Consider the following 17,681-nt stretch of genomic DNA (forward strand, 5'->3'; position numbering starts at 1 on the left):
TTGGCCACCCATGTATTACACAGATACAGATGAAGGATGCTTAAAAAGTTATGTATTTTGATTAAGAATTTGACATTTGATGGCTACCCAACGCTTGAATAATAGCTTTGTGACAGTAGTTGCATAAATCTTCAGACGTCATTGTATGATGACTGAACTGGTGCTACTTCACTTCATAATCAGCTGTGTTTACTGACTCTTTGTAGTCTTGACTGATTCTTTTTTCTTGAGCAAGCAGAGCAGTTGCACAGTGGCTTTGAATTCTGTTCAGTTTACACTTTCTTTCTCTCTTTCAACTGATTATGTGTGTTTGTGTCCATACTGGTTTAGAGGGAGTGGTTTACTACAAGGTAATTGTTGTACAGAATAGTTACACTCTTCTTCATGACAATATAATGGGTTGATTATGTTTTCTAATTATTCCAGTACACATCTTTAACAATACAACATGTTGTGGACATAACTAACCATGAGACTGGACAGCATTTGGACGATCACTGTAGTTTTTTGCCTGTATAATTTTCATGCTGCAACTAAGTGGACTAATGATGGCCTTGACCTGTTTTATTGCCTTTGTATTCACTTATTGTGTGATCTGGTGATCAGGTGGCCTTTAAGAAATTCCAAGCTGCTGTTCAAATTTGATCACAACATGCAATGAACTTATCGACAATTGCTGGATTTCACTATTTAGTCAAGATACTTGTTGCAATTTACTTTTTTTTCTGTTGGCAAATGACATTGAGTTATATGAAATAAGCTCTTGCCTTTGTCCAAGTGAGTCTCATCATTTAGAAATGAAAAGTGTGAGTCACATCTTGAAGTCCTTTGACACTAATGTTTTATTTTCATAGAAAACGTTTGTAAACTGACATTATAATGTTGCACCACTATTCCATCTATTCGGGAGATTTTCATCAACTATCTACACAGCAACACTGTACATTACTGTAAGTTTTGACACTAAAATACACAGATATAGTCCATTATTGAGTGTGATTATGTTTTTTGTTGTATTTTTTAGGTTGTTATGGTGGCCTTTTTCATAAGTTCAAAGAAATAATTTGGATATCTTTCAGCTAAAGTTTAAGCCAGTGCTCTTTGTATAGCACACACCTGAAAAAAATCCAGCATATACTGAATTAAATGCACTTATAAACAATGTTTCCACTGCAAAAATATTGAAGCTAGTTTGTTCCATGTTTCCCTTATATGACGCCTTCTGTCACTTCTTTGTCCCTGCATGTGGTGCTAAATTGAGTCATGCTGATTACTAATCTAAAAGTCAGAGATGGGTGATACTGATAAGCATTGTGTTTCATTAACCTCACTTTATTTACTTTAGTTTATGACACAATTTTCTGTGGCATTTTTATTGGAGTTAATCAGAGTGTTTATGCACACAGTATTTCATTATTGAACTAAATTGTGATGGATTATTTTTTCAATAAATAATCAAATGTAGCAGTTGGTAAAGTGGAGTTCAGTGTCTTTTGTGATACAGCATATATTAAGGGTTGATTTGTTTCACAGTTTATGAAGAACGCAATGCAAAATCAGTTTTTCAGTAGTTTCTCAATATGCTTGAGCCTCTGCAGATAAGGCAATCACAACAGTTTGAGTTTTGTCATTTATAGTGATGATCATATTGAACAATCTTTATAATGTTGTCATTATGAGATACAAATAATGACTGATAAACAATAGGTTTTGCCTTGATATTGCCATTGAAGTTGTCAACTTGTTTTAGTTTGCAGTGCTATAACTGACTGAAACTCTTGGTGTCACTGTGCACCAACAAAGGCCCAAAGAGTCCGCTGCTTCATCCATTCTTTTCCACCATTGCAAGGCGTTATTGTGTGCGGTGTGTCTGTAGGGTGCAGAGGGTACAAAAGGCCGACATCGTGATGATATTTGGATAGTTAATTACAACGTGGAATATAACCGTCTTTTATCACTTCGACTGGCAAGGGAAGGATTAACGCTTGGCCGATCATGAGGAATACAGTGCACCGAGGATTTTCTATGATTCGCTGTTGTGTTTTTCTCCTTTTCATCAGCCTGCATTTCGCGTATGGAGATGTGAGCTACTCTGTCGCAGAGGAGATGAAACGCGGGTCTGTAATTGGAAATATAGGCAAAGACCTCGGCCTCGGGATTGCCACACTTTCCTCGCGTAAAGCTCGCATTGACACGGACAGGAACGACAAGCGGTATTGTGATATTAATCTAAGCACTGGAGATTTGATTGTTACTGACAGGATCGACAGAGAAGGCCTTTGTGGTAAGAAGGCGACTTGCGTTTTAAAAGAGGAGCTTGTTTTGGAAAACCCTTTAGAGCTTCATCGTATCAGCATCCATGTGCAAGATATAAACGACAACGCCCCTCAGTTTAGTGAGGACTTGATTTCATTTGAAATAACAGAATCAGCAGACAAGGGAGCTAAATTCCCACTCACTGAAGCCCATGATGCAGATATCGGTACAAATACTGTACAGCGCTACAGTTTACAAAATAATGAGCATTTCACCATTAATGTAGCTACAGAGGGCGGTGGAAGAAAACACTCCGAATTGGTTTTAGTAAAAGAATTAGACCGAGAGCAAGAGAACGAACTGAAACTATTGCTTACAGCTGTAGATGGTGGTTCCCCACAAAGGTCAGGTACTGCGACCATTCACGTCACCGTGCTGGATGCTAATGATAACGCCCCAGTGTTCAGCCAGGCCGTTTATAAAGCCAGTCTGCCTGAAAACTCTCCTGTAGATACAGTAGTTGTTTCAGTGAGCGCTACTGATGCAGACGATGGACCCAATGGTGATATTACATACAACTTTGATCATTTATCTGATGACCATGTCTCTTTGTTCTCCCTTGATCATAAGACCGGAGAGATAAGAGTAATCGGCTCTATCGATTATGAGACTGAGACCTCCATTGAACTGCGAGTAAGAGCAAAAGACGGACCAGGTCTTACCTCATATAGTTCAGTAATTATAGATATAACAGATGTCAATGACAACCCACCTGTTATTAGCTTGAAATCACTGACTAACCCCATACCTGAGAACGTGTCACCTGGTACAGAGGTGGGCATCATTAACGTGCAGGACAGAGACTCAGAGAGTAACAGACAGGTCCGCTGCTCCATTCAGCAAGGAGCCCCTTTTAAGTTGGTTCCTTCTATTAAAAACTATTATTCTCTGGTGACCACAGGACAACTGGACCGTGAACTAGTGTCTGATTACAACATCACAATCACTGCCACTGACGAGGGCTCTCCTCCTCTGTCCTCCTCTAAAACTGTTCAGTTATCTGTAGCAGACATCAACGACAACCCACCTGTGTTTGAGGAACAGTCGTACAGCGCATATGTGAGTGAAAATAACAAACCCGGCTCCACTTTATGTTCCGTTACTGCTCGAGACCCCGACTGGAGACAAAACGGTACTGTGATTTATTCTCTGTTACCCGGTGAGGTGAACGGTGCCCCGGTGTCCTCCTATCTGTCTGTTAACGGAGACACGGGGGTGATCCACGCTGTGAGGTCGTTTGATTATGAACAGTTCAGGAGTTTTAAAGTGCAGGTGATGGCCAGAGACAACGGTTCTCCTCCTCTCAGCAGCAACGTGACCGTCAGTGTTTTCATATCGGATGTGAATGACAACTCTCCTCAGATACTGTACCCCGCCCCGGAGGGCAACTCCTTCATGACCGAGCTGGTCCCCAAAGCTGCACACGGAGGCTCTCTGGTGTCCAAAGTGATAGCGGTGGACGCGGACTCCGGACAGAACGCCTGGCTGTCCTATCACATAGTGAAATCCACTGATCCGGGACTTTTCACTATTGGTGTCCACAGCGGAGAGATCCGGACACAGCGGGACATTTCTGAGTCTGACAGCATGAAACAGAACCTTATAGTGGCAGTGAAAGATAACGGACAGCCCTCTCTCTCTGCCACCTGTTCCATGTATTTACTAATTTCTGATAACTTGGCTGAGGTGCCAGAACTGAAGGACATTTCTTATGATGAGAAGAATTCCAAACTGACCTCTTATCTGATCATCGCGCTGGTGTCTGTGTCCACCTTTTTCCTGACCTTCATCATCATCATCCTGGGTGTGAGGTTTTGTCGCAGGAGAAAGCCCAGACTGTTGTTTGATGGAGCAGTCGCCATCCCCAGCGCTTATCTCCCTCCTAATTACGCAGATGTTGACGGCACAGGAACTTTACGCAGCGCTTACAACTATGACGCATACCTGACAACAGGATCTAGAACCAGTGACTTCAAGTTTGTGACATCTTACAATGACAACACACTGCCTACCGACCAGACTCTGAGGAAAAGTCCATCGGACTTTGCAGATGTGTTTGGAGATTGTGATGGTTCTCCTGAGGTAGGAACGTTAAACATGTGATTGATTACCCTGTTAGGAAAATGCTACGTACTCTTTCACACTCATTGGCCGTGTTAAATTTATAATGATATAATCACTTCTTAAAATATCAAAACACAATTTCCCCATGATTATTAGCTACATTCATGTTGGCATTTTGCATTTAGAAACATCAGAAAAACAGGGATAGAAAGGGATGAAAAAAAGGATGAGACAAGATTGACAAAATCATCATTTTGTTGTCCTTTTCCAATAACAGTTATGCTGAATTATTTTTAGTTTCCCAATTGTTTTTCTGAACCCTCACCAACTCAAATTTGTGATGCGATGCAGTTTGCACTCATTGTACAGTAGTTTCCCTTGGTTGCCTTTGATTCTGACTTCATAGCATTTTGGTACTTGGTTACACTCCAGAAAATGTTGTGTTCCTGCAAATTCCCCCGAAAAGATCTTGTCATTGCCACAGTGTTTCCAGTAGTGACAGACCAGTCAAATATGCCTTTTTAGCAAACCTGTTCATTGTTGATTATTTCCCTGGTTTTGCACTCTAATTTAACTTCAGTAGCAAAGTTTCAACCTGTCGTTGTCTCTGTGCTTGTTGCTGTGGATACGTTTTGTTTAGATTGACACATTCTTTACTTGCTCAAAGGAAATCACCCATATCTCGTAAATCATACGGCCTAACGTTCCTCTAAAAGCTCTGGATTGTCATTTGTCACATATGCTGAACATTTGTATTCTTCTTCTGCGGGCAGCTACATTGCTTTCCAATCTGAGGAGTCTCCATGTTTAACAAATCTTCTGTGATTTCTTCATCTATTTTAATGCCATCTTCGTCTAAAATAATATGTTAACTATTTATAATGATGCTAATTCTCTTGCTGGTTTTAAAATCATGATAAATATGTTGTCAATATTGATTATGTTTCGCAGTAATATGGAGCTGTCTGCTCAAGTACCTACTCCTTACATTTTGTGAAAAACAAAACAAAACAATGAATAGGCTGTGTAAGTTTTTAATTGTGTTGCGCAAAGTTAAATTGTGTCTTCAAATCAGACTTTGATTTTTTATTGCCCTTACTAACGTGTTCATTTTTGCTTTATAACGTCTCTCTGCACTGTGAGGAAGGTTCAGTTAAGATGAGTTTCTGTCTCAGATGAAATCATTCCTTAAAGCACTAACCAGTGTAATTGGTCTTTTTTCACTATTTCGGTGGTTTAGAGGCTTTGCCACGGGCTGTCGTTTTATTCACTGTTTATAAACATATTTTATTTTGTGACCAAAGCAGTTGTCTGATAGCTGTCTCAGCATTTTAAGAAACATTGAGGAACAATGGTGGATTCATTTAACAATATATTTTCAAAAAAAAGTTTTAATATATTCATATAAATGTCCATACAAATATGAGTCTATGTTTATACGCCTTAAAGATGTGCGTAATATGAAGTACACTGGTGAAATAATGCTTACTTATTCAAAGTGCCCTTTATGTTTGAACTTGTCAAAAGTCATTTCAATTTATCATTTACCTTGTAAATAAATATACTCTCCACACTATTTTCATATACTGGCTTGTAGATACTTGGCTGTTTGTGGAAATCTGCAGTTTCTATATTACACTCACGATGTCGCTATGCACCAGCTGTAATAGATTGTGTGTCGACATCCACCCACTGTTGTCAACGCATAACGTGACTGAAGGTGCAGCAGTTGATCTAGAGGCAGAGACCTGGTTTGGATTGTGCTGATTCTGGTTTAAATCGTATTTTTTTTGCGCTGTGTTACTGTAGACCGACTCGGAGACGTTCACTGTTCCAGATCTTCGTCGTGATGGCCATCAGGGGATCCCTATTACAAAGCTGTGCCGTTGTTCTACTGCTTCTTTCTTTGCATTTTGCCAATGGGGACATTAGCTATTCTTTTCCGGAGGAGATGAAACGCGGATCCATGATCGGAAATATCGCCAAAGACCTTGGACTTGAAACAAGCAGACTGTCCGCTCGAAAGGCCCGCATTGATACCGATGGGAATGACGAACGTTATTGTGACATAAACCTCCGTAACGGGGATCTGACTGTTTCCGAGAGGATTGACAGAGAGGGCCTTTGTGGAGACAAAGCATCCTGCGTTTTAAAACAGGAGCTCATGTTAGAGAGTCCTTTAGAATTACATCGGATCAGTCTGCATGTCCAGGATATAAATGATAACTCTCCGCAATTTAATAAAGAATTGATCCATATTGATATAAGTGAATCCGCCGTCAAAGGTGCTCGTTTTCCGATAGAAGAGGCACATGATGCAGATATAGGCAAATACTCGGTCCAGACGTACAACCTCCAAAGGAATGAGAATTTTATTCTGGGCGTTGGAACAAATTCTGTGGAGCTTGTCCTTAACAAAGAGCTCGACCGTGAAAACTTAAAGGAAATCAACCTGCTACTCACAGCTCTAGATGGTGGTTCTCCTCAAAGATCAGGCACTGTAGTCATTCACATCACTGTACTGGATGCTAATGATAACGTCCCAGTGTTCAGCCATGCTGTTTATAAGGCTAGTCTCCCAGAAAACTCTGAGATTGGTACTGTCGTGCTGACAGTGAGAGCAACTGATGCAGACGAAGGATTAAATGGGGAAGTTACATATGAGTTTGGACACATTTCAGGAGATGTTAAGTCAATGTTTACCATAGATCCGAAAACAGGTGACATAAAATTGACCAAAATGGTTGATTTTGAAACAGCTTCATCGTTTGAACTCCGTGTCACAGCCAAAGATGGTTTGGGATTAACCTCTTATGCCAAAGCCATCATAGATGTTACTGATATAAATGATAATGCTCCAGTGATAAACCTGAAATCACTGACTAACCCCATACCTGAGAACGTGTCACCTGGTACAGAGGTGGGCATCATTAACGTGCAGGACAGAGACTCAGAGAGTAACGGGCAGGTCCGCTGCTCCATTCAGCAAGGAGCCCCTTTTAAGTTGGTTCCTTCTATTAAAAACTATTATTCTCTGGTGACCACAGGACAACTGGACCGTGAACTAGTGTCTGATTACAACATTACAATCACTGCCACTGACGAGGGCTCTCGACCTCTGTCCTCCTCTAAAACTGTTCAGTTATCTGTAGCAGACATCAACGACAACCCACCTGTGTTTGAGGAACAGTCGTACAGCGCATATGTGAGTGAAAATAACAAACCCGGCTCCACTTTATGTTCCGTTACTGCTCGAGACCCCGACTGGAGACAAAACGGTACAGTGATTTATTCTCTGTTACCCGGTGAGGTGAACGGTGCCCCGGTGTCCTCCTATCTGTCTGTTAACGGAGACACGGGGGTGATCCACGCTGTGAGGTCGTTTGATTATGAACAGTTCAGGAGTTTTAAAGTGCAGGTGATGGCCAGAGACAACGGTTCTCCTCCTCTCAGCAGCAACGTGACCGTCAGTGTGTTCGTGTCGGATGTGAATGACAACTCTCCTCAGATACTGTACCCCGCCCCGGAGGGCAACTCCTTCATGACCGAGCTGGTCCCCAAAGCTGCACACGGAGGCTCTCTGGTGTCCAAAGTGATAGCGGTGGACGCGGACTCCGGACAGAACGCCTGGCTGTCCTATCATATAGTGAAATCCACTGATCCGGGACTTTTCACTATTGGTGTCCACAGCGGAGAGATCAGGACACAGCGGGACATTTCTGAATCTGACAGCATGAAACAGAACCTTATTGTGGCAGTGAAAGATAACGGACAGCCCTCTCTCTCTGCCACCTGTTCCATGTATTTACTTATTTCTGATAACTTGGCTGAGGTGCCAGAACTGAAGGACATTTCTTATGATGAGAAGAATTCCAAACTGACTTCTTATCTCATCATCGCGCTGGTGTCTGTGTCCACCTTTTTCCTGACCTTCATCATCATCATCCTGGGTGTGAGGTTTTGTCGCAGGAGAAAGCCCAGGCTGTTGTTTGATGGAGCAGTCGCCATCCCCAGCGCTTATCTCCCTCCTAATTACGCAGATGTTGACGGCACAGGAACTTTACGCAGCGCTTACAACTATGACGCATACCTGACAACAGGATCTAGAACCAGTGACTTTAAGTTTGTGACATCTTACAATGACAACACACTGCCTGCTGACCAGACTCTGAGGAAAAGTCCATCAGACTTTGCCGATGTGTTTGGAGATTGTGATGGTTCTCCTGAGGTAGGAATGTTAAACATTTAATTTATTGTATGGATCTTTTTATCAGAAAAATTGCTACTCACTGTTTCACTTCTTCAAATGTGAAAAAGCATTTTACCACAATAGGTATAAGTTTGGTGCATGTTGGCCATTTGTGCTTTGATGATTTGATTTTATCCGCCTCATTTGTTTCAGTAACAGTTATGCTGAATTCATTTTCGTTCTTTGAACCACAAGCATCTTATATCAGTGATCAATCTGTTATGAGGTGCCGTTTGCTTCGTTGTACAGTAGTTTTCCACAGTTGCCTGTGGGCCTATCTTTATTGCATTTCCTTAATTGAAAAAATTTCACGACAGTATTGTTGCTGTGGGTTTTGAATCTTGGCACATTTGTTCACTCTTCATTTAGTTTTTTCTCATAAAAGGCTAAATTATTGCCACCATGTTAAAAGGGATTATAGACTAGTTAGGTGTGCATTTTTAATGATCGAAAGCGCTTAAATTGTTGGCATTGTCCTCTAATTTAAGTGTACCGGTACAGTTTTAATGTGTCTTCGTCTCAGTGCTTGTTATTGTGTGTATGATTTTTCAGATTGAGGCTTTCTTTCCTTTGTCATAGGAAATCCCCTATATCTTTTAAATCATATTAGTGCTTATACTTTTAGGGGTTGTTGTCTTTCATATATGTCGCCCATCTTCTTCCTTTTCCTCCAGTGCAAGGCTTCTCAGATTCGAGGAGTCTTCACAATTAACAAATTCTTCATTGTTTCTCTGTATATTTTTGATGTCATCTTCAAAGTTATCGTCCCATACACTCTGCTACCTATTTCCTGTTTACGTATATGCTAATTAACTTACCGGTGTTACAGTGATATAGAATTCGTCTCCAATATCAGCTGCATTTTGCAGTAAAGTTGACCTGTTTGCCCAACTTGGTGACTTTTGTAAATACACATCGGTAGTGTACATAAAATTTTACTGGTGTTGAGGATTGTGATTTAAATTCTCCAAATTTTGTTGTTTTGTGCCCTCGATAACTCATTAATTTTCCCTTGTTCTTTCACACTATTCAGCAATTAAATGTCAGTTCACAATAGTTTGTCTGAGGCTTCAATCATTCCTGTCAATTTTTAAATATTGTAGTTGATAATTCCACTATTTCAGTGTTTTGGATAATTTGTCACAGGCAGTCTTTTTGTACACCATTTACACATTTTTCATAATTTGTAGCCAAAGCAGTTGGCTGAATAGCTGTCACGGCATTTCAGGAAACATTTTGTGCACACATGTATTCACTCAACACTAAACTATACAGATTTTTTGTTTTACATTAGGAATAAACTGTTCATGGAAATATGAGTCTATGTTTTCCCACCTAAACAGCAGTGCTTAATATGAAGTACCCTGGGGAAATGATGCTGTGTTGGCCCCTTTTTGTCTGATCCTCCTGACATATCTCAAAATACTGTATTTCAATTTATAATTTCCCTTGTAAATTACATACTTCTCATGCTCTTTACATTGACTTTTAGAGACGTGGCTGTTAGTGGAAGTCTGCAGTTTCTATATTACACTCACGATGTCGCTATGCACCAGCTGTAAGAGATTGTGTGTCGACATCCACCCACTGTTGTCGACGCATAACGTGACTGAAGGTGCAGCAGTTGATCTAGAGGCAGAGACCTGGTTTGGATTGTGCTCTTTCTGGTTTAAATTCTTTGGTTTAAGTTGTATTTTTTTGCGCTGTGTTCCTGTACACCGACAAGGAAACATTTACTGTTTCAGATCGGCGTCATGGCTGCCATCAGGGGATCCCTATTACAAAGCTGTGCCATTGCTCTACTGCTCCATTCTTTGCATTTTGCCAATGGGGATATTAGCTATTCTTTTCCGGAGGAGATGAAACGCGGATCTGTGATCGGAAACATCGCCAAAGACCTTGGACTTGAAACAAGCAGACTCTCCGCTCGAAAGGCCCGGATTGATACCGATGGGAGTGACGAACGTTATTGTGACATAAACCTCCGTAACGGGGATCTGACTGTTTCCGAGAGGATTGACAGAGAGGGCCTTTGTGGAGACAAAGCATCCTGCGTTTTAAAACAGGAGCTCATGTTAGAGAGTCCTTTAGAATTACAGCGGATCAGTCTGCATGTCCAGGATATAAATGATAACTCTCCGCAATTTAATAATGAATTGATCCATATTGATATTCGTGAATCTGCGGATAAAGGTGCTCGTTTTCCGATAGAAGAGGCACATGATGCAGATATAGGCAAATACTCGGTCCAGACGTACAACCTCCAAAGTAATGAGAATTTTATTCTGGGCGTTGGAACAAATTCTGTGGAGCTTGTCCTTAACAAAGAGCTCGACCGTGAAAACTTAAAGGAAATCAATCTTCTACTTACAGCTCTAGATGGTGGTTCTCCTCAAAGATCAGGTACTGTAGTCATTCACATCACTGTACTGGATGCTAATGATAACGTCCCAGTGTTCAGCCATGCTGTTTATAAGGCTAGTCTCCCAGAAAACTCCCAGCTTGGTACTGTCGTGCTGACAGTTAGAGCAACTGATGCAGACGAAGGACTGAATGGTGATGTTACTTATCATTTTGGACACATTTCAGAAGATGTTAAGTCAATGTTTACCATAGATCCGAAAACAGGTGACATAAAATTGACCAAAATGGTTGATTTTGAAACGGCGTCATCGTTTGAACTCCGCGTCACAGCCAAAGATGGTTTGGGATTAACCTCTTATGCCAAAGCCATCATAGATGTTACTGATATAAATGATAATGCTCCAGTGATAAACCTGAAATCACTGACTAACCCCATACCTGAGAACGTGCCACCTGGTACAGAGGTGGGCATCATTAACGTGCAGGACAGAGACTCAGAGAGTAACGGACAGGTCCGCTGCTCCATTCAGCAAGGAGCCCCTTTTAAGTTGGTTCCTTCTATTAAAAACTATTATTCTCTGGTGACCACAGGACAACTGGACCGTGAACTAGTGTCTGATTACAACATCACAATCACTGCCACTGACGAGGGCTCTCCACCTCTGTCCTCCTCTAAAACTGTTCAGTTATCTGTAGCAGACATCAACGACAACCCACCTGTGTTTGAGGAACAGTCGTACAGCGCATATGTGAGTGAAAATAACAAACCTGGCTCCACTTTATGTTCCGTTACTGCTCGAGACCCCGACTGGAGACAAAACGGTACAGTGATTTATTCTCTGTTACCCGGTGAGGTGAACGGTGCCCCAGTGTCCTCCTATCTGTCTGTTAACGGAGACACGGGGGTGATCCACGCTGTGAGGTCGTTTGATTATGAACAGTTCAGGAATTTTAAAGTGCAGGTGATGGCCAGAGACAACGGTTCTCCTCCTCTCAGCAGCAACGTGACCGTCAGTGTGTTTATATCGGATGTGAATGACAACTCTCCTCAGATACTGTACCCCGCCCCGGAGGGCAACTCCTTCATGACCGAGCTGGTCCCCAAAGCTGCACACGGAGGCTCTCTGGTGTCCAAAGTGATAGCGGTGGACGCGGACTCCGGACAGAACGCCTGGCTGTCTTATCGAATAGTGAAATCCACCGATCCGGGACTTTTCACTATTGGTGTCCACAGCGGAGAGATCAGGACACAGCGGGACATTTCTGAGTCTGACAGCATGAAACAGAACCTTATCGTGGCAGTGAAAGATAACGGACAGCCCTCTCTCTCTGCCACCTGTTCCATGTATTTACTCATTTCTGATAACTTGGCTGAGGTGCCAGAACTGAAGGACATTTCTTATGATGAGAAGAATTCCAAACTGACCTCTTATCTGATCATCGCGCTGGTGTCTGTGTCCACCTTTTTTCTGACCTTCATCATCATCATCCTGGGTGTGAGGTTTTGTCGCAGGAGAAAGCCCAGGCTGTTGTTTGATGGAGCAGTCGCCATCCCCAGCGCTTATCTCCCTCCTAATTACGCAGATGTTGATGGCACAGGAACTTTACGCAGCGCTTACAACTATGACGCATACCTGACAACAGGATCTAGAACCAGTGACTTTAAGTTTGTGACATCTTACAATGACAACACACTGCCTGCTGACCAGACTCTGAGGAAAAGTCCATCAGACTTTGCCGATGTGTTTGGAGACTGTGATGGTTCTCCTGAGGTAGGAACACATTTCATTTCCCTGAGCTCATGTTTTACATCCTGAAGAAAGCACGGCTTTGTTTCACGTTTACAATTTTAGTTTTATTCTCTTCTGTGGTGATGGTCAAGTTGTGTTGTCATTTACGGAGCTGTTGGTCCTTTTTCGTAGTTTTCACCCACACCCTACAACATGGAGCTTCAGCTTTTTCTTTGTGTCTCTGTCCTTGGTGCTGAACCTCACTGTTGTTTTTGTGATGTCTTGTCATGAGCAAACGTCCCCGATCTTTACTGTCTCTCCTTGAAGCGTTTTAGATTAGAGTTTAATTTGTTTTTACTGTAGCTTCTGCGTTCCGTTGTGTAATTTGTTTTTGGGCCCTCTCTTACATTCATAATTTGTAAAAAAATGTTTTTTAAAAAAACGTGGGGGAAAAAATCACATTAGTGAAACAAATGAATATATTCCCGGTTAATGAGAATCATGTGTTTGGAATACATCTAATTAACGAATTAATTAGATTTACTGTTGTTAACATTATTTTAAATCCAGGAACTATCATTACCACCTTTTTGTTTTAAACCCGAAATTATTGTTCAAGAGAAACACATTATTTAGTCTTTCAGTGCAACATAAAAGACACGCTGTCGCTCTGCTGTTGTGTTTGAATTAATCGTCTTTATTAGGGTTTTGATGTGCGATTGTGTTTGGGGGAAGCTGGAGGGCAATTTTTGCATTTTTCACATCATAATATTTGATTACAATCTGTTTAGTTGTAGAGAGAGAGAGAGAGAGAGAGAGAGAGAGAGAGAGAGAGAGAGAGAGCTGAGTTTCTTAGTGAACGTATTGTATTCACCGAGTTACGCTTATAGAAACGGTATGCGATGAAATAACAAATATTGGTTAACATTTGGAGAATGTAGTCTTTCTACTGTCACTATGAAATTCCTTTGGTAGATAACATCAAGGGGATTAATCTCCCTGCCTATAAAACCCTGGAGCAAAACAAACACGCATCCCACTTTAGATGTCAAATTTGATTGTGCCTCATTACACGTTCTAATACCGTTTTGTAATGCGTTTTTATTTTAACACCGAGGCCAAACGACGTGTTGATGTGGCATGGAAAGTTGCATCACTTTTTGAAAACTGCTATATTTCACTTGTACTCAGGGTGTCACTATAGACCAGCTAAGGACTCAAATGTTCGTTCTGCTTTGCACACCACCCAGTGTTTCTATCGACCATCCCTGTGCTCCTTACAGCCTTCAACAAAGACGGCGAATGCTCGGATGATACATATGTTGATCCAATAACATATTTCATGTTTGAAACGACCGTGTTTTAAGTGGTGTGATAGCCTACTGACTGAGGATGATGCATTTGCGGAGTGTTCTTCAAAGCTACGGCTTTTTCTTTTTCTTTGTTGTGGGCCACTACGCACACGGAGATCTGAGCTATTCCGTACAGGAGGAGCTCAAGCGCGGATCTGTTATCGGAAATATCGCCAAGGATCTCGGACTGGAGGTGGGGAGACTGTCTGCTCGTAAAGCTCGTGTTGACATGGAAGGAAACGACAGACAATATGTCGGGATAAACCTTCGAAGCGGGGATTTAGTCGTCGCGGAGAGGATCGACAGAGAGGAGCATTGTGGAGAAAAGCCTTCGTGTGTTCTCAAATTCGAGTTGTTGTTAGAGAATCCATTGGAGCTGCACCGGTTGTCCCTGCAGGTGCAAGATGTGAACGACAATGCACCAATTTTTCCGAAGGATATTATTAAGCTGGAAATCACAGAGTCAGCTCTCAAAGGAGCTAGGTATCGTATCAATGCCGCACAAGATGCAGATATAGGCAAGAACTCCGTCGAAAGCTACATTTTGGAACAAAACCCTCACTTTGTGTTCAGTATTCAAACGACAAGTGCTGGCCGTAAATATGGTGAGTTGGTTTTAGATAAAGAATTAGACCGAGAGGAGCAGCAGGAAATGAAATTATTACTCACAGCTGTAGATGGAGGCTCTCCTCAGAGATCCGGGACAGTAGTCATACACGTCATTGTCCTGGATGCTAATGATAACGCCCCAGTGTTCACTGAGGCCGTATATACAGCCACGTTACCAGAAAATTCACCTATGAAAACTCCAGTTATCACTGTGAGTGCATCAGATGCAGACGAAGGTGTTAATGGGGAGGTTACATATGAATTTAGCAGAATCTCTGATAAATTACAAAACCTCTTTTCATTGGATGAGAAAACTGGAGAGATCAGTGTGTCAGGTGACATAGATTATGAAGAGGGACCCAAATATGAAGTGTTTGTTGAGGCCAAAGATGGTTATGGTCTCTCTTCAGAAGCAAAGGTAATAATTGACATCACTGACGTGAATGACAACGCACCAGTGATATATCTAAAATCACTGACTAACTCCATACCTGAGAACGTGTCACCTGGTACAGAGGTGGGCATCATTAACGTGCAGGACAGAGACGCAGAGAGTAACGGACAGGTCCGCTGCTCCATTCAGCAAGGAGCCCCTTTTAAATTGGTTCCTTCTATTAAAAACTATTATTCTCTGGTGACCACAGGACAACTGGACCGTGAACTAGTGCCTGATTACAACGTCACAATTACTGCCACTGACGAGGGCTCTCCTCCTCTGTCCTCCTCTAAAACTGTTCAGTTATCTGTAGCAGACATCAACGACAACCCACCTGTGTTTGAGGAACAGTCGTACAGCGCATATGTGAGTGAAAATAACAAACCTGGCTCCACTTTATGTTCCGTTACTGCTCGAGACCCCGACTGGAGACAAAACGGTACAGTGATTTATTCTCTGTTACCCGGTGAGGTGAACGGTGCCCCGGTGTCCTCCTATCTGTCTGTTAACGGAGACACGGGGGTGATCCACGCTGTGAGGTCGTTTGATTATGAACAGTTCAGGAGTTTTAAAGTGCAGGTGATGGCCAGAGACAACGGTTCTCCTCCTCTCAGCAGCAACGTGACCGTCAGTGTGTTCGTATCGGATGTGAATGACAACTCTCCTCAGATACTGTACCCCGCCCCGGAGGGCAACTCCTTCATGACCGAGCTGGTCCCCAAAGCTGCACACGGAGGCTCTCTGGTGTCCAAAGTGATAGCGGTGGACGCGGACTCCGGACAGAACGCCTGGCTGTCCTATCAAATAGTGAAATCCACCGATCCAGGACTTTTCACCATTGGTGTCCACAGCGGAGAGATCAGGACACAGCGGGACATTTCTGAATCTGACAGCATGAAACAGAACCTTATTGTGGCAGTGAAAGATAACGGACAGCCCTCTCTCTCTGCCACCTGTTCCATGTATTTACTTATTTCTGATAACTTGGCTGAGGTGCCAGAACTGAAGGACATTTCTTATGATGAGAAGAATTCCAAACTGACCTCTTATCTGATCATCGCGCTGGTGTCTGTGTCCACCTTTTTCCTGACCTTCATCATCATCATCCTGGGTGTGAGGTTTTGTCGCAGGAGAAAGCCCAGACTGTTGTTTGATGGAGCAGTCGCCATCCCCAGCGCTTATCTCCCTCCTAATTACGCAGATGTTGACGGCACAGGAACTTTACGCAGCGCTTACAACTATGACGCATATCTGACAACAGGATCTAGAACCAGCGACTTTAAGTTTGTGACATCTTACAATGACAACACACTGCCTGCTGACCAGACTCTGAGGAAAAGTCCAAGCGACTTTGCAGATGTGTTTGGAGACTGTGATGGTTCTCCTGAGGTAGGAACACATTTCATATCACTGAACTGGTGTTTAACATCCTGAAGAAGCCTTGTTGTGTTTTTCCCTGAAAGTTTTTGTCGTATTGTTCTTTTCCGTGGTGGTGGTCGTGATTCAATACAGCTTTCATCGATCTTAGGCTTGTTCAGAAGTCATGATGTCAGTTAGAGTTTAACCGCCATATACATAACATTTGAAATGTCTCTGAACCGTGTATTTGACTCCATCTGGTCGTTTGTTTTCCAGTGAGGGAAAGCTTGTTGAATGATACCGTCCTTGTTTCACTGTCCTTGGTACTGAACTCAGTTTGATCTGATGAAACCTTCTAAGAGATGCGTTACATCTGCTATTTATACTGATGTCTTTCTTCTGCTTTGCTTATTGTCGTTTCAGTGATTTTGCTATAATATAATCAAGCCATGATAGTCAGGTTTTTTCTTGCTTTGATGTTTTCATACGAATATGAATGGGTCTCACTATATTAGTATCTCTCCTGGGTCGATTCTGATTGTAAATGCATAGCTATTACTGTACAATAGGGCGTGGTATAAGAGCAGAATGAAGACATTTAAAATAGAGCCTCTGTGTTTGGTCTATTTTCCTAGTCAAGTCTCACTTTCTTTGCCTTAGTTATTATCTTAGTTATTATTTTCACAAAACGTGTATGTCTTTTACAATAGCACGTTGTTCTTTAATCTGTCATGCCATGAACTGTTTATTTCACATAAATGACATGTTCAGTGTCAATAGTTTCATTACTATTAGAGCACAAAAGGAATCCAAATCTATTGTAAATAGTTAAAGTCAACTTTTGACAGTGCAGCTCACAGAAATCCCAGCATTATCCTGAAAGGTAGAGACTGTTGCTTTGTGCTATGCCACTATTGTTTACAAAAAAATACACAAAATATTTACTCGACCATTGCAAAGTGTGGACATGTTTGTGAGACAATGAGGTTTTGCAGTCTATTCACTCAATCTGGTCTATATGCTTGCTCTTTTTTATGTGCCAGTGGGGGGAAACTTTGGCATTAATCTCCTTGTTTCTCTGTCCTTGGTGCTGAACTCCCTTTGATTTGTCGATGCATCTTTAGTGGTAGTTTACCTCTGTGTTTTATGCTGGTGTTAGTTTGTGTCTTGCTGCAATTGGTTTCAGTAAGATACATTTGGAA

The 17,681-nt window shown here is 42.0% G+C and overlaps 4 protein-coding genes across 7 annotated transcripts in view; all 4 read left to right on the forward strand.

Annotated features, from left to right (window-relative positions):
- LOC311257657 (protocadherin gamma-C5-like) overlaps window positions 1-17,681 on the forward strand; it is a 262,082-nt gene that overhangs the window by 22,412 nt on the left and 221,989 nt on the right. The window lies entirely within an intron of this gene.
- Window positions 1,879-9,208, forward strand: LOC311257468 (protocadherin beta-16-like; the record flags this gene model as incomplete). The annotated part of the gene is made up of 3 exons (XM_084353108.1): window positions 1,879-2,482; window positions 6,708-8,608; window positions 9,182-9,208. Exons 1-3 carry the CDS (start codon window positions 1,996-1,998, stop codon window positions 9,206-9,208), a joined length of 2,415 nt encoding a protein of 804 aa, XP_084209234.1. The 5' UTR covers window positions 1,879-1,995.
- On the forward strand, window positions 10,246-12,810 carry LOC311257469 (protocadherin gamma-A11-like; the record flags this gene model as incomplete). Its single annotated transcript, XM_084353109.1, has 1 exon — window positions 10,246-12,810. The coding sequence occupies exon 1, from the start codon at window positions 10,384-10,386 to the stop codon at window positions 12,808-12,810; it is 2,427 nt and encodes an 808-aa protein (XP_084209235.1). The 5' UTR covers window positions 10,246-10,383.
- On the forward strand, window positions 14,018-16,554 carry LOC311257470 (protocadherin beta-15-like; the record flags this gene model as incomplete). Its single annotated transcript, XM_084353110.1, has 1 exon — window positions 14,018-16,554. The coding sequence occupies exon 1, from the start codon at window positions 14,116-14,118 to the stop codon at window positions 16,552-16,554; it is 2,439 nt and encodes an 812-aa protein (XP_084209236.1). The 5' UTR covers window positions 14,018-14,115.

The sequence above is a fragment of the Pagrus pagrus genome, assembly GCF_965226575.1.
Source record: "Pagrus pagrus genome assembly, chromosome: 5".
In the NCBI taxonomy this organism is placed as follows: domain Eukaryota; kingdom Metazoa; phylum Chordata; class Actinopteri; order Spariformes; family Sparidae; genus Pagrus; species Pagrus pagrus.